Raw genomic sequence first — 26830 nt, 5'->3', positions numbered from 1 at the left:
TGGGTTGGCTTCTACTGGCTCCAACCAGCCAAAGGAGGAAGTGGGCTCCCCTAGGGTTTCCATACTTTCAATTTCTTGAGAACAGTGAGAAATCTGTATTTTAAATATTAGCAACACATTTAAATTCTTTTCAAAGTTCTGTTCAGGACAGACGCATCCAGAGCCAATGTGGCCTATAGGCCACCATTTTGTGACCTCTTACCTTCCTCTGCCCTGTCCATTTTTGAGAACTGCCCGGAGTCTACCTTATACCTGGGCCTGTTGGGCTTGTGAATGTTCTGTTCCTACCATCCTTCTACTCTCTCCTCACTGTGTAAGAGCAATTACAGATGCTAATGGTGTTTCATATGTTCCTTGGCAGGCTTTCTAGCCCTATTGTTTATGTACGCATACTGCAAAGAGGGAGGGAAAGGAAGGAGAAAAGGGGGCTTCCAACTTTTAGTACATTGTGCCTGTGAATGCTCTGTCTAGACTGCTGAGTGTGGACTGAGTGTGTATTACTACCAAGGTAAAAAAATAAACAAGTAGGAAGGGGAGAGAAGCTGAATTGCTCTTAATCATATTTTCACTTCTCTCCTATGCAAACTGTGAGTTGCTATGAACCCTTAAGGCCCTGAATGATTCACAAGAGAGGGCTGCACAAACACTGCCCCGTGGACTTCCACTCTGGTTCCATGTGCTCCTGGTCACGTGACTGAGCTGGAATACGGTGGGGTTGCCCAGAGCCGTTAATGCCTTTGGAATGGTCCACTGAAATCAAGTAGTTGTCAATGGCATCAGAAGACCAACTTCAATATTGTGACCACAAGTCATGTAAAAATGCATATTTTATAGATTATAGGCTTCCTGGGAAATTTATGAGAGAATAAATATTTTTAAAGAGTAAAAAAATCAGCCTTCAGAGTCTCTAAGGAATCTACATCCTCAGGGAAAAATGAGAACAAAGACGGCAAGCACACAGTACTTTTTTTTTATAAGGTTTTTGCATAGATAATGATGTCCACTAGATTTATGCATCCTTTAGATTACTCCCACCCATGTTTTTTTTTCCAGGTCTTTGAAGATAAATCTGGATTGTTTAATATCTTTGGATGAAATATGTTACAAAAATACTACAATTTTCCTAACAAGTATTCCAATGTTCCATCTTTATAAAAATAGTTTTAAGAACCTTTAAATATTATATGTGTGGGTTTTGCACTGTTTAAAACATATGCATGGAAACCACCCACAACCATCTGTGGACTTAGTAATGTAAAAGCAAAGCAAGATTTCACATCAGCTCTGAACTGTGGGTGCTGGTGTGTAATTTATATTATTGATAGTCTCTGCTTTGCTCCCATAGGTGTTCCAGAAATGGTACAGATCCTGGGTAGCCGCAAAAGACCTATTGCTTACAGACATCAAAGTACCCAGTAATGTACTTTCATTTCAATGCAGTGTTAAAAATAGACACTTTAGAGTTCAGTCTCAATTTGAAATATAGTCAAAACCTCAACTGCTTTGTATATAAAGATTGCAAGAAAATACACCCAAAAGGTTAATACACTTATTATCTCTGGGTGGTGGAATAATAGGTGATTTTTATTTTCTACTCTACACTTTTGTATTTTCCTAAATGAACCTTTCCTAAATGAGGCTACTTTCCTAATCAGAATAAAATAGTATTTTTTAAAGGGAGAAATAATCAAAATATTACCTTATTTAATAAAGAAATGCTATTTTTTGTTTTGAAAGTGAATCTATATGCTTCACAAAGTTATAATTATATATATAACTTCTGGTCTAAATATTAGAAAAGCTTGAGCTTTTTACATTCCATCAAAGATCTATGACATAATAAAGTAGCTTCAAAAAACATTTTGATTTAATTTAGGAAGTGTAGTGTTTTTTTCAAGGTTGACCATTTATTATTACAGACCATCTCCCTTCCAATGTAAAGGAGTTAAATATGCTAAAAACCTTAAAGATATGGCTTTGATTCTGCTATTTCAAAAAATGTAAAGTAATATAAACTTGTACTTTAAAATAGAAAGCACTTACTATCTTAAATTCTTCTTGGAAGAAGGGGTATAGATTATCAATAAAATAAATGGTAGATAAAAATATACTCTAATATACAACAATTGAAAATTGGAGGACAAAAAATACCTGGGTTGCTTCGTGTGTTTTTATGCTCAGCAGTCCCTGACTGTGCATTTGAGCAAGAGAAAAAATTTAAAAATTTAGGAGACTACAGATGCATTCCTCTAACACCTTCAGTCTCAACCTGTAGAGACAATTCAAGAAAGATGAATTTTAAAACAAGAAAAGATTTACCTACCTTTGATGCCAACCGTGGTTTCAGGCCTAAGAATGAATAGACTGTGTTGCTTTCCTTTGCTTCAAAAAAACTGTCATAATCCTAGAAAAAAGAGGAAGAGAAAAGAAAAAAAAGCAAATAATTATCCGTATTTGGTGCTTTTGAAAAATTCTTTATGGAAACGAAAAAATCCACCATTACTCCATGCAGGCCAGGGAAGGGCTACATAAATCTACTGGATTTGCTCTGCTTGAGCATAAAAATTTCTCTGAGTATGACGATGGGTGTACCATGTTTTTAATGCAAGACCCGTGATAGGATTAAAATGTAAAACACTGACAACACAAGTGAAATCAAAACACGTTCCCTTTCCCTCTTGTGCCAAACTAACATTTATTTGTGTTAAATCACTCTGATCAAAGATTTTACTTCTTGTGCTTCAATATGAAAGGCTGACTGCCAATTCCATTCTTGATATTTTGTTATCTAGGGCTTTAAAAAAAATCACTGGGTAAACAGAGAGCCATAAAGGTCTCCATGTGTCAGTGCAAGTGCTTCTATTCTGCTTTTGAAGTTTTCCACATTCTTTCAGACTATGTCTTCAGAGAGAATAAAAAGATCAAATAAAACCTAGAGGAAACTATATCCTCTGTAACATTTATCTTTGCCTCAGACACAGAATCATTTTTCTCTTCCTACTTTCACAAGAGAAACCAACAAAGAATTCTGGTCAATGTGTTCATCAATTGTTCCTTTTCAAACGTTTGCATAGATATAATATATGGTTTCTAAGTTGATGTAAAGCAGTCTTAAAATTTGGTAGAAGTCATCCTTTGATAACTTTATCGAAGGATATATGTAAGCACACAATGATCAGAATCATCGTAGCCATTTGCTCTGCGCTAGGTGCCTTATAATCAGTACTTTGTTTAAACCCCACCATAGACCATCAGGTTGGAGACTGGCTCAGAGCAAAGAAATATTTTGTCCAAGTTTGACAGGCTATCCATGAAAGAGCTGAGATTTGGGGCCAATTCTCACTGACACTGAAATCAATGTGGTTTTGGACTCTGTGATTCTTCTTGGCCAAGAGGAAACAAGGGATGGGGTACCCTGTATATCAGAGTCACTGAGGCCTAATGAATCCACTGCTGAGCTGAGCCAATGGCATCACAAGTATTTTTGAAATCTGTCTAGGAATCTAAATGAGAGTCCATTACTTAGAGAATGGAGATTTGCTTCTTGCAAAGGATGCCTCAATGATGAAAAAATCTTTGAATTATTTCACTCTGTATAGAGACTCTCTTGTTCAAATGCTTTAGTAAGTTGAGTCTCATGTGGTTTTGAAGGTAGCTTGATTTTAATTCACAATCATCTCAGCCTCAGGCCTTCCACTTGGGCTCCTTCTGTAGATCTTCAGGTGGTCGCTCCCTCTGCAATTTAGGAGCAGGCCTACTACAGTGCACTGCCAAAGAGAGCCTTCCTTGACATGACAAGAAGGAGCAATCCATCTGAAAAGGGAGGCTCAGCAAAAAAACCTACTTCAAAAATGGCATTCTCAGCTGAAATCTGAAGGGGGAGAAGAGGTGACCAAGTGAAGGGGTGGGACAGGGGCATTCAGGACAGGGAACAGCACTGATGAAGAGTGAAGCTGGCAAATCTGACAGGGACAAGCACATGCTAGACTGTGTAAAACCAAGAAAAAGATTTTGAGTTTTATCTTAAGTACAAAAGGAAATCATGTATGGGTTCTGAGCAAGGGAGCAGAATGATTTACTTTCCTTTAAGAAAATAGCTAAGTTAGGGGCGCCTGGGTGGCTTGGTAGGTTAAGCATCTGACTCCTGATTTTGGCTCAGGTCATGATCTCAGGGTCCCGGGATTGAGCCCCACATTGCACTCCATGCTCAGCAGGGAGTCTGCTGGAGAGTCTCTCTCTTGCCCTCTGCCCCGCCCCCCACTCGCGTGCACACTCTCTAAATAAATGGATAAAATCTGTAAAGAAAAAAAAAAGAAAGACAATAGCTAAGTTAACTGTGTGGAGACTGGCTCAGAGACAGGCCAGCAAGAAGGAAAGCAGGGAGAAAAGTCAAAAGAGTATCGTGGTAATCCAGGTAAGATGGTGGCAGCCTGACTCCGACCAATGATAATGGAGACAGAGAAAAGTGGACAGACTGGAGATAGATTTTGGAGGAAGAATTGATCATATCAACTGTGGAACTGGGGGAGGGGGTTAGGGAGAATTAAGGCTTAAGGCAGCTCTGACCTTTGTGACTTGACAGGAAAGACCAGAGAAAAAGCAGATGTGAGAGAAAGGCTGAAGCTGTTTCAAAGTGTTCAGTCTGAGCAACGGTATGAGACATCCAAGTGAAGAAGATACCGACTGGGCAGCTGGAGGTTTCTAGGGACGCCAGGGTACCACAGACTGCAGAGAATTTTATGGAAAAGTTTACAATCTTTTATAAGAAAAACTATGTCACAAATAATACAGGTCTAACAGAACTTAGGCAAAATCCCATGAACTGAAAATGTTGTTACAAATGTTCTTTGTAACAAAGGTATTTTCAAATACTTGCGTACCATTTCACTGATCTGGGTTCAAGAAATAGTCCTGTTCAATGCGTACTTTCTCTGCCTTTAACATCACTACGGCTAGGAGGCTTCTTACCTGAATATTGAACTGGATTCTTCCACCAGTTTAAAAATTGTCACTTCAGGTAATTAACTCCTTTCAAAGCGACAAATATAAGATTTGGTAATTAACTTTAAAAGCAGAATAATTTAAAGCCAATAATTTTTAAAAGTGAATGTTAGAATAGTACCTGACAGGCACCAGGGTACCAGTATTTGTCAAGTGGATGAACGAGTTGTGTTTGCTAATTAATGACTGATGTGTCACGTTTTAGGAATCTCATGCTAGTAACATAATTTGAGTGAATCCCACTCTACTATGGATTCTTAAGAATTATGTAAAAAATTTACTTTCTGATATTTAAAAGTCTGATGAATCTCAAAGTGTAAAATGTTTTAAGTTATTTTTTTGTCATATTTAGGCAAAGAGTAGGTGGTTGATAAATTAAACTCTAGGATTTCTTATTAGTTAATACCTCCTTTTAGAGATAATAAATTAAATAGTATGATTGAAATAATTCAAGAGTAAAATAGTATTAGAAAATTTTAAATCACCTCCTATTAAGATGTAAGTTCTTAAGGCCTTAGGCATCCCCCGATAAAAGAGAAAGATCTGCTTTCTTATCAAATTCATTTCACTTCTCAGGCTTCTATTTTTAAAAATATATTAAGGTTTGTACTGCAAAAGTTAAAAGTATTGTATTTTTAAAACTCACTATAAAGCTTCAAAATAGGCTTGCTGAATTCCTTATAGTCAAAGACACTCTCTCCGAAGTGTCTGTAAATACCCATCTGCAAATTACACATTTCAGCACAACCGACCTCCTGTAACTATACAATATAATGATCAGTTAATATCACCTTTGGAGAAGGGTACAAATACACAAAGCATATTCAAGATAAAATTGCCCAGTTTCAGAAGCTGGTACATTTTTATTACACAAAAGACAAAAGATGAAAACTCACTTTGTTTCTAGTGCTATGAAAAGAGAAATTTCTGGACTATATATGTATCAACATAACTGAGCACTATTACTAATGAAACATCTAAATGCTTCAATATTAAGAAAAATAAAGCAAGCTAAACAGCTGTTAAAATGGGGGGAAAAAGCTTCTATCACCTATACTTCTGTTTGCGTTCAAGTGAAAACCAATGTCAGAAAATTTATAAGCTCATGATAAAATCTCCAACAGGTGACGTGCACAATAGCCTTATTCTTCCACAGAGCTCACTTAAGTACATTACCCATACACCACGATTAGACTATTATGGACTAGACAAGTGTTTGAGACAAAGACCTTAAAGTTCTTTGCCCTTTTAGTGCTCCCTAGGAGAACAGTGAGGAAAACCCACAGCAGCCACGCCGCTAAGCTGTACGGCTTCCCACGCTAAGTCAATGACAATTAAGTGACAGACCCATATTATTTCTACATGCCAAGGGCATATCCAAACAGAAGACGGTGGGGGATAAAAACAATACATGGCTTATAAGGAAATGGTGGCAGCAATCGGTTCTAATGGAGCCAAAGCAAATTTGGTTTACCCAAAAGAAGGAAAAAAAATTGTTTAAATTGTTTCAAAGACGACCAGCGTTACTGCTGCTGCAGCTGAAAATGGGCAGAGGCTCCTGCTTAAAATTTTTCAAGCCTGAGGGTAGCCTCTGAGCAGAATAACTTGATTTAGTGGTTAAGGACCATGAATGCTATGTTCTATTTCATAGAATCTTGATACAGAAGGAAAGAATAGTTGACAGTTCCAATCCTGGTAGGGTATGTAAGATGTATTTGTCTGAAACAGCTTCATTCAGCAATTTCTGTGCCAGACACCAAAAATATGGGTAAGCCCAAAGCCGAGGATTTTAAATTCCTAATGCATGCTTAACATTTCTGACCACGCTGGTAGAAGATGGCAGAGCAAGCAAATACATCTACCCAAGCACCAAATCACATTGAAGGGGAAAAAAATTTTGCATTAAACATAGGAAAAGGAACCAGCAATAACATTTTAAGAACTACCCAGAGGAGTTAAGTGAAGAGGCTAAAATTAATTAAGAGAATCTCTTGGATATTGACATTTATGTCATTCTCCTTTAAGCCACAGAGATTTAGTAGAATGGGATAATACACCCTCCTCTATGCACACACAACTTAACAGCGCTATAGAGATGAGCATTTATAGTTTATAACAAAATAAATATTAACTGTTTATTATATTTTGTAATAGTTATTACAGTCACAGAGGAGAATGTAACATGTAAGCTTTAGCAATGCTCTGTGTGTGTGTGAGAGAGAGAGAGACAGAGAGAATCAACACGGGGGAGAAATGAGAGAAGCTATTAAGAACGCAGATTCCTCTTCATCTTTCAAAGAAAAACATGCTGTCTAAAGTTTTAAATCAAGGAATATAGGCACAGAATGGTGATAACGAAGAAAACTACAGCGCAGACCCTCACAGGAGAGACTATCTCTTGGGAGCCCAGGGGAGGGCACATATAAAGCAGGGCAGAAGAAAAGCGACTTTTCACTTTTGACCCTCCTTTATTGTCTTAATATTGATGGTATTAACATGGCCTTAGTGTTTTAACAGGTTTGTTTTCCTTTCATTAACTCTAACTGCATAAGGCTCAGAAAGAGAAACATTTTAACTGAAAGAAAACCTCGAATGTGGACCCTATTTAAGATACACTGTTAAACATGCAACTGGGGCAGCCTGAACCTGTCTGGAGGAAGGTTTTCAATATTCACGGCACAAGCCATCATTTTCATGAAAGACACGTCCCAGGGATTCATCACTGTAGAATACTGCAGCAAACATCTCAGTGAGGCGAAAATGGGAGATTAAACATTTATAGACAGAAGAATAAAAACTACGGTTATATAAAAGAGATAAAACCGCAAAGAATATCTAATTAAATTGTTATGCTTCTGGGCGTACAGCTGATCAGCAAGCGATAAGGAGGAATTTCTATCACCCCTTCCCCATCACTTGACTTCTTCCTTTCCTAATATCTGTGAGGATGTCATATAAGATTATTTACAGTAAAACATCTGAAGAAGATTCTCCTTGATTAAGTTATCTTTTAGACAGGAGGCCTTGGAATACAGATCTTCAAATTCAAATGAAGTTTCTTAAGAAAATTCTACCTGTGGGATAGGTGAGCTTCTAATAGAGGTGGTTTTCCAAATAGATTTCATTGTAAAATTTAGTTCAGTGAGCTTCCCCTTGAGACATTTGACTTTGACTTTTATTAATAAAATGGGAATGCAAATGCTCAGAATTTTGACAAGGCGGGACCCAACAGAACAGGTTAGCTACCTGCTCAGCTGAAAACATCTGTGTAGCTATTCACCCATTCATACAACCAATTTTTGGTAAGTATGTTCTGGGTTCCTAGCATTATGCAGAAACGAAGATAAATGTGCCACAGAGCCTACTGAGGTGAACACAAGGAACCTCAAAAGGGAAAGACATGAAAAAAAAATTCTATGAGATAAAGGTCGTAATAGGAATGAGGCCCAGGTGTGCTGGGCCTAGGGGAGGGGCAGTGATAACCAGAGCCTTAGTTAGAGAAAGCTCAATAACAAGGCTCGTTTGAATTGAGTTCTGAGAGAGAAGTAGGGTGGAATTACAGAGGAGATAAGAATTACAGGATTTGGTAACCAAGGAAAATGAGTTTGGGGTAACTTTCAGGGCTTTGCCTTACTTATCATGTAGATGACATAGTCATTAAGCCTACGTAAATAACATCCGTATTTTAGAGACAGAGCACAATCTCCCGTGGATAACGAAAATTTTAAACTTTAGCTTTCCTTTTTTCTTTTCCTTATTGACTCCAACAATCAGAGTTCTGGTAACACAAAATTACTGCCAGTCAGTCTTCAACATCAGTCAAAATTCTATCACTACATTCTACCCCATCCTGCCAGAGGACATACTTCATTTTCACGGAGGAGACTTGGAAAACAGCTAATCCTGGGTTTCTCAAATGTGACCACTAAAGAACTCCAGGAGGTAGAGGAAACAATGGACCTTCTAGATGGCCCCTCCTCTGAGCTAAGCATGGTTTGATATTTGTAAATGGTTAGAAAATAAAACAAAGAAAACCAAACAAAAAAGAAGATGTAGCAGAGAATTGGTGGTCCGAAAAGACTATTTACTAGGTGGCCCAACCCCTGATCTAGAACACTGGAGGATATTTTGAGGCAGCCCCTATAAAAGTGAAATTTCTTTGAAGCCTTGTTTAATCTTAAAAATTCATATAAATCAGGCATCCCACCCCATAACATATCAGTGTTTCTTTTGCTATTATGAAATATATTTTGCAATTGTACTCAAAATCTTCAAGCCAAATGCTGCTGGCAGATAGGTGGTCTTTACTCTATGACTTTAGGCACCCCTGAGCCCTGAAAAATTCAACTTTGGTTTTACCAGCAACACATATAATAATCATCTTGTTTTAACTTTTACTAGTTTTCATTTCACCAAATGATTTCTTCTTCACCTTGAACCCAGATTCTGGGGCCACCAACAATAGCCCTTCATATCTTGGTAACAGTACATCCCCAAATACTTTTGTTATTTGATAGAAAACTGATAAGGAAAGAAAGAAAGGTGACTCTAAGGAAAAGAAAAAGAATGGAACAGCTTAAATGAGAATGTATTTTATAAAATAACATTCAATTTAATGCATTCTTCAAAACAGCTTGCCAGTTGCAAACTATTATTTCAAGTGACTGGAAACAAACTCATAGCGAGGGAATGATTAAGTTAATTATAATAATCCACCCAAGGGAATAAGATGCAACTTCTAAAAAATAAGCTTATAATGACATGGAAACTATTTTTGTTAGAGAACAAAGCAGGGTACAAAATGGTATATATAATATGATAAATTATGATCAAAATATAATATATAATTATATAACATATAATACATCATATTATATGAAACATATCATATTATATGATATATACAATATATCATATAATATCAAAAAATGTGATTTTAAAAATTTATAAATCAACTTGTAAGAAAAGAGAATGTGCATAGGCCAAATATTTGCAGTTGTATTTGAAAGGTAGTATTTACTGTTCCCTCTTTCTCATTCTCATTTTTCAAATATTCTCTACTTCCATATTCATTTTGGCGCTGGGGAAAAAAAGAAACAACAATAATAATGTTAGATAACCAATTCAGTATGAAAATCTCTTTAAATATCTCTAACAATTTCTTATGAGACTTCTGGCTGAAAATCATTTCTTGTATTTATGTGTGGATATATATACACATATATCTGGGTGCCCCCAGAATCTGGGTTCAAGATGAAGAACATATATATATATATATATATATATATATATATATATATATATATATGTTCAAATTCAATACATTCAAATTCAAATATATGGTTTTTTAAAAATAAAATCATATGTATGAATCAGGGATCTGAAAATTGATAATTAAGGGAGTTGGTTCTGCATGCTTCAAAAGATGCCCAAACACACTTAAAACGTATTATCCCAAGACAATCTTCTCAAAAGTCTTACATAAATACTGCACTTGGAAACAATACAACTACATACATTTAGGTGTTCTGTGGTGTGCTTCTGAGCCTCCACCAATGATTAGAAGACACTAATACATCTTGTCTCCTTTGATGGGAAAGAAAGAATAGGAGAGGAGAGGCCACAAGGAACCATTCCTCGTCATTCAGCCTTTCTGCACTTCCTTGAGATTAATCTAACCCATCTCTAGTCTATTTTCAGGCTCCAATTAACCAAGGTAATATGGGGAAAGGCAGTCAGAGTTGGTCCCCAAATCATTACTTAAACCAAACTAGCCAACAGCTTTAATATAAACTTATTTGATTAGCAGTAGACCCAATGCTTAGGTACAAATTTAACATTCTACAAGTATCACCTAAAAGGAATAACAGTAATTCAATGGTTTTAAAATATAAACAATCTTATAAGTTGCCCCATGGAAAATGATCAAAATGGTTATTTTTCTACAAAAATATTCTGTCATCTATCAGTGAGCTGTCCTCTCTTCTTTATATGACAGGACTTACGTGAGTAACTCCAGCCACACATTCTACCTCATCCCATCTCTTCTCACCGTTGTCCAATGAGCAATTCTGAGTATTGGCATCCTTAGCCAAACCTGCACCAACTTGTCTTGACTATCTAAATGGTCACTATCTCTTCCCTTTTGATGGTTAATCCACAAACTGGTTAATATGAACCCAGATAAATGAAATTTGGTTGCACTGCTATTTCTAACTACCATTTTTTTTTTAAATAAAAGAATTAATAAATTCAACAAAGTCAAAGGAACAAAAAAACAGCATATAAAGATCACTTGTTTCTCTGCAACCAAGAAAGGAATTTAAAAAGTAATTCTATTTATAACACCAAAAGAGTAAAACACTTAGGTATAAACCTAACTAAGGAGGTTAAAGACTGTACGTTAAAAACTACAAAACATTGCTGAAAGAAATGAACGGAGACACAAATCAATGGAAAGACATCCCATGTTCATGGATTGGAAGACCATCTAAAGCTATCTAAAGATTCAACATAATCCCTATCAAAATCCCAAGAACATTTTTTGCAAAAATAGGAAAAAAAAATACTAAATTTACATGGAATCTCAAGGCAACCTGAACAGCCCAAAATAAGTTTGAAAAAGAAGGATAAAGTTGGAGGACTCACATTTCCTTATTTCAAAACATGTTACAAAGCTACAGTAATCAAAACAGTGTGGTACTGGCATAAAGATAGATACATGGAGGGACGCCTGGGTGGCTCAGTTGGTTAAACGTCTGTCTTTGGCTCAGGTTATGATCCCAGGGTCATGGGATTGAGCTCCGCATTGGGCTCTCCCTCTTCCTGCCACTCTGCCTACTTGTGATCCTATTCTCTGTCAAATAAATAAATAAAATCTTAAAAAAAGAAAAATTTAGACACATGGACCCCATAACTGAATAGAGTCCAAAAAAAAAACCTCTCATATATATGATCAAATGATCTTCAACAAAGGTTCCCCAAGACCACTCAATGGTGAAAGGACAGTTTCTTCAACACATAGTACTAGGAAAACTAGATATCCACATGTAAATGAATGAAGTTGAACCCTTCTACCATATACAACAACTAACAAAAATGAATTAAAGGCTAAATAAAAAACCCAAAGCTATAAAACTGCTAGAAGAAAACATAGGGGGGGAAAGCTTCATGACACTGTATTTGGCAAGTAATGATTTTTTGGATATGACTCCAAAAGCACAGTCAAAAAGCAAAAACAGACAAATGGGACTATATCAAATTTTAAAAACTTAGTTCATCAAAGAATAAATCAACAGAGTGAAAGGCAACCTAAGAGTAGGAGAAAATATTTGCAAATTAGATATCTGATTAGGGGTTAATATCCAGAATATACAAAGAACTCTTAAAGCTCAACAACAAAAAATCAAATAACCTGATTTAAAAATGGGCAAAGGACTTGAACAGACATTTCTTTAAAAATGATATACAAATGGACAATAGGTGCATGAACTGCTCAACGTCACTAATCATCAGAGAAATGCACATCAAAATCACAATGAGATACCACCTCGCACCTATTAGGATGGCTGCTCTCAAGACAAGATAAAACCAAAAAAAAGAAAGAAAAAGAAAGAAGGAAGGAAAGAAAGAAAGAAAGAAAGAAAGAAAGAAAGAAAGAAAGAAAGAAAATAACAAGTATTGGTGGGGATATGGAAAAGTTGGAATCCTTGCATACTGTTGATGGGACTGTAAAATGGCACAACTGCTATGGAAAACAGTATGATGATGCTTCAAAAAATTAAAAATAGAACTACCATATAATGCAGCAATTCCACTTCTATGATATACCCAAAACAATTGAAAGTGGAATCTCAAAGAGATATTTGCAAACCCATGTTCAAAACAGTACCATTCACAACAGTCAAGAGGTGGAAGAACCCAATCCATCAATGAATGTACAATGGAACACAATGGAAGCCTTAAAAAGAAATGAAATCTTGTCACATGCTTCAATGCTATAAGCTAAATGTTAGTATCCCCCCAAAATTCATATGTTGAAATCCTGATGCCCAAATACCTTTAGGAGACGATCAGGCCATGAGGGTAGAGCCCTCAAGGATAGGATTAATGCCCTTATATAAGAGCTCCCTGTCCCCTTTCACCATATAAGGACACTTCCGGAAGTTGGCTGTCTGCAATCCAGAAGAGCGTCTTCATCAGAACTCAACCATGCTGTCATCCTGATCTTAGACTTCCAGCTTCCAGAACTGTGAGAAATAAATTTCTGTTGTTTGCAAAATACCCAGTCTGTGGCATTTTGTTACAGCAGCCTTGATGGACTAAGACACACAACAACATGGATGAACCTTGAGGATATTATGCTAAGTGAAATAAGCTAGTCACAAAAGGACATTGTACGATTTCACTTCCATGAGGTATCTAACATAGTCAAATTCATAGGTAGAAAGCAGAATGACTGTTATCAAGGTTGGGGGGAGGGGACAAATGGGAGTTGTTTAATGGGTATAGAGTTTCAGTTCTGCAAGATGAAAAAGTTCTGGATATCTGTTTTACAACAATGAATATACTTAACACTACTAAACTGTACACTTAAAAGTAAGATAGTAACTTTTACAACGTATGTTTTTATCAAACATTTTTTAAATAAAAAGTAAAATAAAATAAAAATATATTTTAAAAAATCCAAACTCCACCCCCCCCCCCCCGAATAGGGAGGGAGAAAAGAAATGAAAAGGGAGTAAATACTTTCGTTTAGTGCATATGTAAGTATTTTCATTTCTGGTGCACTCCACACATGCCAGTTCCACAGAGAGAGAACAAAATTTAAAACTTGAACATGGGGACCCTAAGCTTTCCAAAATCCAAATCAGACACTATAAAACCCATCAGGAAAGCCTAGGAATGGGGATGTTTACCTTTAGGTTACTCATTTCCAGAGAAGAATCTTGCTCATGGGAGGGATACTCCCAGAAAATAGCAAGAACAACAGGTCTGTGTAATTTGGGTTCTTGACTACAAACAACTGAAATGAACATTAGCAACTGAATAGGAAAGGAATTTGTGGCAGTAGAGTGGGAAGCTCTGAATCCACATTAAAGCTGGAGAACCAGTTTATAAGACAAATTTCTATGTCTGGGTAGCCAAGAATACTCCCAGGCCACACCCCAGGATCAGCCCCATTAGGACACCCGCCATGGCTATTCCTGACCCCAAGACCCCTGTCCAGCTGATCTGGTGTTGCTGCATTATCCCCTCAATGTTCAAATTCTGGGGTGAGAAGAACTGACTGGAGATGCCAAGGAGCTTAAATTCAGTGGGGAATTCTTTCCAACAGGCAGATTATTCAAATACTAAAGGGCAGAGAGAAGGAAATTGTCTACACTGATTACCAAGTAGCTTAGCAGCTGTTTATGTCTCCCATGGCTAGCTCACCCAGTTTAAAATAAAGGAGTAAGTTTCCAGCCAATTCCTGGAAACAGGAGAATCTTCATGCTTACTGGATCCTGTCACTTGCAGTGTGGCAGGTTTCCACAAGTTATCCAACCAGATAAGACCACTCGTAAACAATCACTAGGTAAAGCAAGGTGCACAGGAGCAGGTAGGATGAATGAGACCATGGTTAGTTGCCCTCTAATGCTTTTGCTTTTGTCAAAGTCGAATTTACTTGACCGTGATAAGAGCAGACACTGTCTTCAAAACTCCTGCTAGCACAGACTGTAAAGACAGTGTGTGTACCAGTGCTGCTGTCACCAACCCCACAGGACCAACACTGCTCAAGCAGAGAGGATGCCATTTATCCAGCACAGTTTAATCAGTGTGTAAGCCTCTAGCCAGCTCCCAGTCTATCAACAAATTTCCATACACTCTGTAGGGCAAAGACACACAGAGATTTAGCAAGTCATAAAGAAGTGAAAGCAAGGGTAAGGAATTAACTTTATTTCACATTACATCCTTTTATTCATTCAATACATTCATTCAAATGAATGTCTTTTCCTCCTTTATCCTGAAAAATCAACAAAACAAGAATTTTTTTTAAAAAACCAGAAACACCATTAAAAAACAAAACAAAACTAGGAGACATCTACAGCTCTGAACCACAACGTATGCAGGAAGTGAGGAGAGAAATGGTGAGGGAAATCAGAGAGCAGAGGACGGTCAAACCTCAGTGTCTGAACAAGCTGCGGGGCCCCCCAGGAAACGTCAGGAACTGGAGGCATCAGCTATTGTGAAGGTGGGGTGAGTGGGCAAAGGCAGAAAACAGGGAGACTGTCTGAAAATCTGCCTAAGCAGCAATTAGACCCCGGTGCCTCACTTTCCCCCAAGGAACTAGAAGGTACCCTGTTAATAAATATGGCTTCTGGGAAGCAACGAACTTAAAAACAGCAGCACGGAAGAGACAGTGAGCATGAAAACAGAGATATAAAGGGAAACTGCATGGCAGAGACTGAGACCCTCCAGGCCTCTCACCGTACAGGTCCAGAACTCTGGTAGCCAGGCTGATATCCCCAGAGCAAGAGACTGAAGGGCCATTCTCTGGAAAAATTAAATCATCATCTGAGGAAAGACCTGTAGATTTGATTATCAATATCTACAACAAGAATGTAACAGGCTACCCAGTCAAGCCACAGAGAAGTCTGGTGGGAAACAAGCCCACATGCATATATAAGCACAAACACAGCTTCTAATTAGCTTTCTAGTGCCTCACCTCTTAAACAAAAGGATCACCAGACATGTGAGGAAAGCCCACCACACTTGAGAGAAAAGACCAAAATAAGCAAAGTGACAAAAAAGGGAATTAGTAGAACAGGGACAATACTGGTAAGAGAAGAAAACCTCAAAGAAATCATATTTAATATCTCCACTGAGCTAAGATCTTGTACTCATCTCACAAAAGCACATTATTAAAAAGAAAAAATCTGAACATAAGAAAGAGGAAAAAAAAGATGACATAAAAATTCAATGAAAAAATTCAAAGGTAAGTTAAAGAAATCTCCCAGAAAGTAGAACACAAAGTAGGACAATATGAAAGAAAAAGAAAAAGATAAGAATATTAGAAAATCAGTGTAAGAAGTTCACTATCTAAATTAATATGTATTCCAGATAAAGAGAATGGGGGGGAAAGCAGGGACAAATTTTTCAAGGAAAATAATATAAAAACATATTTAATAATTATGTAATTCTTGGACAATAGGGACCTACTGAGCACTTAGCACAGTGAATGAAAAATAGATTACATTACGGTAATCCACCAAAAAATTTTAGGATACAAATATAAGTTAAGAGATATTAAAAACCTGCAAAGAAGAAACTGGCAAAAACATACAAAGATCAAGGAAAATGGCATTAGACTTCGCCACATCATTAGAAACCAGATGATAATGAAGCAAAACCAACAAAAGTACTTTCCAACCTAGAATTCTACACCCAGACGAATTACCACTCAACTACAAGACCAGAACAAAGGAATTCTCATACCTGGGAAGTCTGAGGGACAGAAAGCTGCTCGATTTGTGTTTTAAGTCTTCTAGCACTATTTGACTAATAGTTTTGCTTTGTTTTGAACTGTGGAGTTTATACACAGTTTCAACGATATCTCATTTTGGTTTGCAGACACAAGAGTACATTTTCTAGGCTCTGTAATCATGAATGGGATACACCTTCAGTTACCACATACTTCCCCTAATAAAATATGAGATCACAATGTAAAAAATTCCCCCAAAACAGTAAGCTTTATTCTTAAAAAGTACTTTACAGTCATCAATATCCTGTGAAGTCAGTCAGATAGTATCATCCTTTGCTTAAAGATGAGAAAATTGAGGCTTTAAGGGAAAGATGACTTTCCAAGGTGTCAAAGCCAACATGAGGTCGTAGGAGAACTCAAATCTACATCTAGTGCCCTGCGCAGGATTCTCCTCTGACGTGAATGCAAGAACTCCAGGCGCAATCTTTATGGCTTTACATTTCAACATTTCCCTCTCTCTTATGCACATGCAAACTGTTTCCTCCCAAGGTATCAAAAGAACTGTCATCCCTTTTCGCCACTCCAATCCAACACAGCTATTTATTTCTCCTGAAGCACCTCAGCACTATAGCCCCTTCCCCTTCTCCAGGCCGTAAAGAACTGTAGTACAGGTCCCAAAATAAACACTTACTTATACACTTAGACTATGACAAAGGGCAAATCCTAGCTACTCATTAGAAAGAAGTTTCTTGATTTTTTTTTCTTAACCCAGTGAGAAGGAAAATAGGTCATTAAAGAAAAGTGACTTCATCTTCTCATACGCTACATACAGGAGGAAGGCACCTAATCTATTTCGGAAGTTCATAATGATCCATCTGGCTCATTAGCATAAAAAACAAACTCTGGTTTATAAACAGCTATTAGTAATTTTTTATCCTATAGAGGGATAAAGATTCAAGAATAACTATCTTTTCCACTCTTCTCCCCAAAATGTATTAATCAAAAAATCTGCTTTAAAATTTAGAACACAATAAACACACACACACTGCCCTCCCCTTCCCACCACTTTCCTCAAACAGAGAGACAAGAAGACAGACGTGTACAGACTCACATTCACACATCGTCTGTGTCCTTGGACTCATACACCCTCTGTCAGACTGTGAACCTGAATGGCACCAGGTGAAGCGGTCACAGTCCTCACTGAAGAAACCCAACTTCACTCTAGGTAACTGTGCTTTGAATCACCCAAAGAAATAGTGTGGCAACAATCTGGCTACTTACTCCACAGTATCGGTCACCATTAAATATCTGAGGTGGCAGAGGGTTGCCCTGAGCAGGCTTCTTTTCTGGGGGGATGTTTTTGTACATCCATTGTCTCTGTTCTTCTGACATTGTGATATCCACCTCCTCAAACTCTATCTTGTTGGCTTCCAGAAATCTAACCACATCCTGCTGCTTCTTCTTTATCTAAAGATGGAAGACAAACAAATAAGGAGAAATGCTCATCTGAAACAATATGTAGATATTTCCAAATTGAATTAGATTTGATTTCTCATTGTCAGAGGTCACTGATGCAAAAAAAATAAAAAGGCAATTTTCGTAGGCACCATGCACCATCCACTCTCTGGATATCCCACAGAAATCTACACAAATCCTGACAACGATGATTTCTTCACCTTCCCACACTCCCCAAAACTCTGGGGCACAAGCTGGAAGGATCAGATTATGTATGAGGTGAGGGACTCAGGTCTCAGTAGGCCATAACCATTCTCCCTCCCACTTACAGAAGTTGACATTTACAGTCATGAAAGCTCCCTTTGCCAAAACCACTTTATAGCCCATCCGAGATGGCAACATTTCATTGATTCCCGGGAGCAGCAACATTTTTATCCCCCTCAGCAGTCTCTTTCAGATATTCCACAGCTGTAGCCACTGTCATGAAAGCATCCCTTCATCATTCACAAGAGAAAAATGTTCTCTGCTTCTAAGGTGAGAGTAAACAAGCATCATCTTACTTTGAACTCCATTTCTTAACCCTTTTTTGTTCCTCTCATCTTCATGTTTCCCTCTTCAGTCACTAGGGGTCAGATGTGCTCTTGAAGAGCGGCAAACACATCTGTAGGTTTTCAAAATCTTATCAATCTTCTTATTTAAGGGTACATATTAAGTAATTCAGACAGGGTGACAATATTCACTATCTTAAACACAGCATGTAAAACATGATTCAACAAGCTTGCTTTTTCTAAACGATTCTGGCAAATGTACATAGAGAACAAACTTAAGCGGTGAAGTAATTTTCTAATGGCCAAAGAAAAGAATCCCTTTTGAGAGGTCAAGACATCAGAAAGACCTCTCATCTAAAAAATAAAATGCTTGAGGAACAAACTTTCACATACTGATTGCCCCTACCAGTTTCCTCCAGTTTCCCCCCCAAAAGCCTCAGTGACGTGTTTCTGAGATGGGAATCTGTTGTATGTCATGAGCACAGAGATTCTGATCACTGGGTTGAAGTCTATGAATGACTAACAAGATGGCACAGTTAGTATGGACAGAAATACAAAGCTAGCCAAATAGGACATCTTTACACTCGGTAGTATCAGAAAACAAGAAAACTACCGTATGGTAGTTTGATGCATTATCTCAGTTTCTTGAATTAAGCTAGTTCTCATTTCTGAAAAAGTTAACATTTTCCCCTCACTGGTACACAATTTCAGAAATGTAGTTATATTATTCTGAAACTTTGGCTTGCAAAAAAAGGTATTATTCATCCTACTTAATTTCTCTTTGTAACTATATAAGGCAGAAAAACTAGGTTGATGCTGAGGTCAAAAGTGGTCACCTATTTTGATCAAGGTCTTCGTATGTGTTCTTGGTAAGACGATCATGTCATTCTCCTATTTATTTAGTGGGTCCCCATTGCCCTTGGAAGAACACACACACATTTCTTAGCATAGCACAATGTCCTTCATGATCCAGTTCCTTTGACTATGAAAGCAATGTATTTGCATTTTTAAAAGTCTAGAAATTGTAAAAACAAGCAAACAAGAAGTTACCTACAATCATCTCAAAATTTAATTGGAGGAAAGGGTTTGGATTTAACGTCCATATGCAGAGCTTTACATATCCAAGACATTTCAAATGTTCATGAGAGTGATCAAAAATGAAACTGACTCACAGTCAAACCTGAGTTTTCCATATAATGTATATACACATAATATCCACCCCACCTCTACATCTTCCCCAAATGTGAGTGCCTAGACACTCATATACTCTCAATACTAGGAAAGAGCAAAGACATGTACACAGTTTCTTTACTTCCCAGCCCCCTAACCCCCGCCCCCCCCCCCCCCAGCATTTATTGCTGGACTATAATCCCCTACAGCTCAACTGGTCATTCCTTTCATAGGATCACACTCAACCAAAACAGCTGCATCTTGCCCCTTTCACTCAAAAATATACCCTGTGTACTGTCCTGTCATTAAAAAATTTTCAAAAGCATGAATTTTAATATCTGCTTAGCAATTCATCATGCACGTGTTTTTAGCTAACCACTACTCAATTATTGGTATTTATAATACTTGGAAATTTCACCACCAGAAGTATCATGTAGTGAACATCTTTATTTAGAAATCTTTGACTGTAACTCTCTACACTATTTTAGGACAAAGCCCTATGAATGAAACTCAGATCAAAGGGTAGAGACGTTTTTCAGGCTCCTAACGGACCCACGCTAAGCTGCTTTTCAAAAAGTCCACATCAATTTAAGTTCCCGTTAGCGATGTATGAAAGTGTCCATGTCTCAACACGCCTCCCTCCTTACAGCCACTATTTGAAAGATGTATCACAGAATATTAAAATTCAAATGATGTGAATGATGGATGTGTTAACTAACTGTGGTAATCATTTCACAATACACACATATATCAAATCATTGTGTTGTGTACCTTACACTTATGCAATATTATATGTCAATGGTATCTCAGTAAAACTGAGGGAGATGGAAAGGAACAAATTAGTTGCTGTTTAAATAAAAATTCAAATGCATCATTACACATTAACAATGCTGAAGAAGCAAAGGATAGTTACTAACAAAGGTGATAACTGAGTAGTATAAGGAGTAAAATGTAAATAATTATATCTCTAGTTTAACAGAGGAAAGCAGAGAGGCAGGATCAGGTTTGTGTTTCAAAAAGATCACTTTAATACTGAACAACTTAAAAAAAGAGTAGTTCTGTATGTACTGTTAACACTGCTCTGAAAAGATCTCCAAGGTACATTAGTAAGTGGGGGGGGGGGGGGTGAACAGAACTGTGCATAGACTAGGAACATTTTTTAAAAATAGAGAAAATAAAGGAACGCATTTGTATTTGCTTGTATTTATGTTAAAAAAAAAAAAAAACGAACTCCTGAAAGTTACATAAAAAACTGACAGAAATAGCTGTCTAGGGGCTGGGGGAGTGGGTACCAGGCGACAGGGACAAAGTAAGAGCAAGAGTCTTCACTCTCCGCATGTGTGAACTTGAAAGGTTTTTCAACAGTGTGAATATGTCAATATTCAAAAGATTAAATAGAAGAAAGTTATGATGGGAAAGAGCGCTTCACACGGAAGGGAACAGTAGTATACGGCTCTAGAGAGGTGCTGTTTTCTATAAATCAGGTTTTCCAACAGGACCTGAAGCCCCAGGAGTTGTTACTCACTGGCCTCCATGTTTACTCAAACTTTTAAGAAAAGCCAGATGATTAAAAAGAAATTTTTCTTAAGAAAGAGCTAAGGCCACAGAAAATTAATACTACAGCAAATCATTCAAATACGCAAAGGGCAGAAATTTAACCCGGAGCAGGAAGTTTTCAAGTGGCTCTCTGTGGCATTAGCATCAGGAAGGAAGATGAGTCACGAGGGGCCACCACCGGCTATTTTTAAGATCTGCTGGGGTGCACGCAGCCTGCAACTGTGGGAGCCCTGGCTTACGTGGAAGGGGGACAGGCCAGCTCGGCGGCAGGGACTTGGGAGAAGAGACGGCTTGCAGGGTAACAGAAGGATTCCCATGCGGCGACAGGAAGCTGTCGAGGGCACTGCATGTGCCGGAGTTCAAATAACAACCTACACCGTCACTTCCTTGACACAAAGAGCTTTCTCCTCCCCACAGTTCAACTATCCCAAAACAAAATGTACCCTACAATCAATACCAAAAGAGATGTGAGGAACAAGTGGAAGAGAAGTACACTGTGGGGCAATAGTGGGACTGCAGTCAGGGTCTTCACCCATGTCAATTCAGCCATGATGGAGGACCTATAACTCAGGTGGTTTTTTTGTTTTTGTTTTTTTAACACACTCAGAAGCCATGGCAGATAATGCTGGTTTTTTACCCAGTAGCCAATCTCCCTCCCTTTCTTAATAACATAAGGCTGGTTCTGTTTGGAAAAGCCACATGCTCCGCTACAAAACCCTGTTTTACCCAGACTCCTCTGGAGCCAGGGGTCATCACATGACACGGTTCCGGCCAATGAGAGAGAAGGCAGACGTTCTCCGGAAGGCTCCACTTAATGACTAAAAACACGAAGCCCCTTATGTCCTTCTCCCTCCTCTCTTGAAGAAACGCAGAAGTGGTGCCTGGAGGTACAGAAACCATTTTGCAACTGTGAAAACAAACACCATATGCTAAGGATGGTCAAGCAGAAAGACAGGAGCTTGGGTACAGCTGCCACACCAGTCTTGTGCAGCCCGCTCTAAACCTTTCTGTATTAGACAAATTAACCCTTAATTGCTTAAGCCACTTGATCGAGTTTTTCTATAGCTTTACCTGAAGAAACTTCTTAACTGCTACTTAAAATGTCTTCAGAAATACTGTAGTATGATGGATTGAAAATAAAAGCTATTACTGCATAGCAGAGTCTAGAAATTAAAAGCTGTAAGACATAAATTCAAGTGAAATGAATATTTGTCACTGAATAAACAGATGAATTTTCATTCTTTTCTTCATAAAACGACCAAAAAAAAAAAAAAAAAAAAGTTGTTGGACCCAAAACAGGAAGATATCTACAAAAGCATGAGAGTTGGATTTTATTATTCAAACATACACCATTATCCAAACCAATTAAAAGGAACAGATACTCCAAAATCTCTTAGGCTAGATCATGGGAAGGCAAACTATGGCCCACAGACTAAATCGAGCTCATAAGTTTTTATATTGCCCATGGTCAAAAATGGGATATTTTTAAATGGGGTTGGAAAAAAAAATAGTATTTCATGACATGTAAAAAATCACATGAAATACAAATTTCAGCGTCTGTGAATAAAGTTGTATTGGAAGACAGCTCCACCCACTCATTTCCATACCGTCCAGGGCGGCGCTGAGAGCTGCAACAGAGGCACGGGATTCCCAAACCTGAAGAAAAAGTCTGTCCCTCACAAAGTTTGCCAGCCAGCCCTGAGCTAGACCAAAGATCTCCACTGGGGGCTCAAAGTTCAATTTCTTAATGAGGCCCTCCCTGACAAGCAGGTTTTGCATTTTTCCAGCACCCCACCCCCCAACTCCCTGCTTCCCTTCAAGGCTTCATCTGTCACCCAGCACTTAGCACCTGACATACTGTACGTTTTCCGTATTTATTTCTCTATCTCCCCCAATAGAATATAAATTCCACAGGGCCAGGGATTCTGTCTCCTGTTTTGTTCACTGCTGTGTCCCCAGGGCCTCGAAGCGTGTCTGGCATGTGGCACTCACTACACAGTTGTTAACGAATAGACAGGATCTTCACACACGGAAGGGCCAGCGTGACAGAAAGCCTTCGTCCTGACTCTCCGCGGTGTTGGTTGTCTCGTCATTTAGAATGATCTACCATGAAGAGTCCTCTCTAACCACCTTAGCTGAAGTTCTGCTGTCTAAATTTATTAAAATTTGATTTATTTATCTGTGTACTTGACTTCATGCTCATCTCTCTCCACAATGTCGGTTCTGTAAGCGCAGAGACTGGCAATGCACGAGGCCGTCAGTATATATTAACTGAATGGATGATTAAAGAATTATCACTCCAGCCCTGAACATCAAAGATTTCCAGGTGCTGTTCTAGAGATCAAACTGAGTTGGTAATTTAATTTAGGAACAAATGTAACTGAAGTTTAGCCAAAAAGGAACGTAGATCAAATGCCAGTATTTCTCCATGAATGCTAAAGCCGTATGATTTTAAAAAGCAGTGTGTGTAGGACGCTACATGTAACTGTAATTGTCTAAATAATTCAGAACAATCTGTAGACCCTGAATGTGAAAAAGGCTTTGCTTCTAACATTGCCAATGATACTGAAGAAGAAAGTTGTACGGGACTATATGTTTAACTAAATGCTATTGTCAGTTAATTTTTAAAACTCCAAGTGCATAATGTAGTATTTTGTTTGGCCCAAATGTTTTAATTAAATTGTTGATATATCTGCAAACTGATGGCCACTGAGAATGAAGCAAATATACCACTATTTCCCTGACTCTGCTTCCAACCGCTACCATGGGATTCTATCACCCCCATCCACTTCCCCCAATATTTCCAGAAGCTCTGAAACAAGCTTTTTAAGGGGCCCTGCATCAATAAATGGTCTCTGTTTCCCCTCAAAATTCATATGTTGAAACCTAACCCCCAAGGTGATGGTATTACAAGGTGGGGGGTCTATGGAAGGTCATTAGTTTAGGAGGACAGTACCCTCAAGACTGGGATTAGTGTCCTTATGAAATAGACCCAAGAATATCCCTGCCCTTTTCCACCACGTGAGGACACAGCCAGGAATCTGCAGTCTGCAACCAGCAGAGGGCTTCTGCCACAATTCAACCACGTTGGCACCCTAATCTTGAACGCCCAGCCTTCAGAACTGTAAGAAATAAATTTATACTGTTTATAAGCTACCCAGTCCATTTTGTTATGACAGCCCAAACAAAGGCAATGAACGTCTAGCCTTTCAACTCCAAATCCCTGCAGGACAGACCTGGCCCCGCTGAGGACCCCAAAGCCTGCACCCAGGCCCCGGTGAGCCCCCCCGCCCCCCCCCCAGGCACCCAGGCTATCAACTGTCTGGGCTGGTGCTGCGGAATTGGCTGACCTGGCATGGACACTCACTGACCCATGAAAATCCTAGTGAAGAAGTCTGTAGCTCTTTCACTGGCAACCTCCTGGCTCCAGGAGTCCCTCCGATTGGGTCAGAGGACAGGCTAAATAAATTACATTGTACTTGAGTCAGATTTACCCCTACTCTGTGGCACTTTTAAGTAAACTTGCACTCCTCCACTCTCTCTTCTCCTCAGAGTAGGTCTTTCCCAGAAGACTGACAGTTAATTCAGGTAACTAAGTAGCCCCTGCTAGAATCCTTCCATAGGCTTCTAGACATGTCTAGCCATGTTTGAATTCTAGGGTATACACAGCTGAAGCTGCACCTTGGGACCTTGGGAGTCACTAGCAAATAAAGAGAAATAATCAATTTGAAGAAGATAGTTGTTTTTTTTAATTGAGATTTAATGTGCATAATTGTGGGAAAGCAAGTTTAAAGACAAATGAAGTACAGATAGAAGAGTGAACAAGGAAAACTGGAGGGTGGAAGGGGAGTGTGTATTTTTGAGTTAGACTTTCCAGAGTTTAATACTGGCCCTGTCAGTTGGGTAGCCTTGGAGAAATTACAAAGCTTCTCTCTCAGCATTAGTTGCCAAATCTGTGAAATGGACCCAATTTTTTTTCATAGACTTATGAGAGGATTAAATACAAAAAGAGCTATGCAACACAAGGTACTTGCTCAGTTGTTTCCTTCATTCAAACACACGAGCATTCCCTTCTTTGCCCTAGATGGGGCCCTCTGCAAAAAAATATTAAGTGACTTCTGGGTACTTTCAAAGGCTTTAGGTATTCAATGTAACAGTTCTTTATTTCACTTACTTTCACACTTCAAATACACAGTTTTCTTTTTTCTGACTTGAGGTAGATATAGGACTGATCAGGACCTTTTATGTATCTCCCACAGAAAAAGTCAAAGGTAGAAGAAAGAAAACAGAAAGTAAAAATGTTCCTATAACTTGACAAAACTTACAATGGAGGGGATGGCCTGAACTAAGGACAGGGAAACGGCCCTAAGACAACTCCTGGCCACCACGAAGGGAGGAAAGGACTCGTGATCTTTCCCTTGTCAAAGACCCTAGGAACTTCCCAGCAACTGAGCAGAGCATCTCAAAAATTTCATGGCCAATTCTTTAACACCTCACTTTTGAACCACTAGGCATTATACTGTCATAAAGAGGATGCAGATGGCAGAAAGTATGGGGCAGACGCTAGACCAGTTGCCCCTCCTCTGCGACGGCTGAAAAACCAAAGTTCCAGTTTGCCCAGGCACCCTTGCAGTTGGGCGGCCCTGTGACCCAGCTCTGGTCCCGGAGGTGTGAGCCCACGTCTGCTGAGCGGAGCTTCTAGACGAGGCTTTGCTCTCCTGATCAAGCACATGGAAGCAAATACTAGGCCCTTTGTCCCTGCCCTTTGTCCTCCTGTCTGCCTGGAACCTCAGTGTGAGGGCTAGAGGTGGGAGGCAGCTTTTCCACCCTGAGCCTGTAAGCACCAGGAAAAGGCCAAGAGAGTCCTAGAAACACAGGCCCCGAACAAATCAGCCTGCAGACTTTCGGAGAGACCAAAACTTCTGTTCTTTTAAGCTCATGTTCGCCAGGTTCTCCCTTAGGGGCAGGTGAACACTCCCCAATATGGTTCCTTGTTGGGGAGTGGGGCAGGGGGGAGAAAAAACCCCAGCAAGCCATCTGCTAACTGTCAACGTACTAGCACTGCTTAACTAAACATGAGGTTACACGTAAAGTACTGTATGCCCGGTGTCTACTGCAGGTTATCTGACTAGAAAGCAAATACCAGGTTACCAAGTCAAAGATAACAATGAGAAAGGCTGTCTAGCAAGAGATTGAAACTTGAGTTTTAAGGAATCAGAGTGTCAGAAACAGATGGATTATGAAATACAGGACAATTTTTGAAACAGCCAATATTATATGGTATAAATTAAAGCAATAACATTTTAATGATGGAAAAAATTGTGCTTTTTCATCTGTGTATTATTAGCACAGTCCCTGCTACTTGACAGGCACTCAATATGTTTATAAACATTACTGAGTTTGAATAAATACTTCTAACATTTTCTTTTGAATCGGTCCACATTTTTGGTCCTGTTTTCTTCATCTGCATTGGGTTTTTTTTCCATTTTTGTAAGTCATCTGCAATTTAATAATTTTTTATTTTAAAAAACCCCTATGATCTCATCATCCTGAAGCAAGTATTTTTTATACTATCTTCCAAGGATACAAGATTTAGAAACATATTTATATAGTTGCCATAACATACACGTTTGGG

General features: G+C 38.6%; 1 protein-coding gene across 1 annotated transcript in view; it reads right to left on the bottom strand.

Moving 5' to 3' along the window:
* SH3BGRL2 (SH3 domain binding glutamate rich protein like 2) overlaps positions 1-26830 on the bottom strand; it is a 59838-nt gene that overhangs the window by 5550 nt on the left and 27458 nt on the right. The window contains exons 3-4 of the mRNA XM_026507025.4: positions 17747-17932; positions 2324-2404 (exon numbers count right to left, since the gene is read on the bottom strand). Coding sequence (XP_026362810.1) covers positions 2324-2404; positions 17747-17932 — 267 coding nt within the window. The remainder of the gene's footprint in view (positions 1-2323; positions 2405-17746; positions 17933-26830) is intronic.

The sequence above is a fragment of the Ursus arctos genome, unplaced genomic scaffold, assembly GCF_023065955.2.
Source record: "Ursus arctos isolate Adak ecotype North America unplaced genomic scaffold, UrsArc2.0 scaffold_29, whole genome shotgun sequence".
Taxonomy (NCBI): domain Eukaryota; kingdom Metazoa; phylum Chordata; class Mammalia; order Carnivora; family Ursidae; genus Ursus; species Ursus arctos.
Note: the sequence above shows the minus strand (reverse complement) of the source record. Positions and strands in the feature narration are given on the sequence as shown.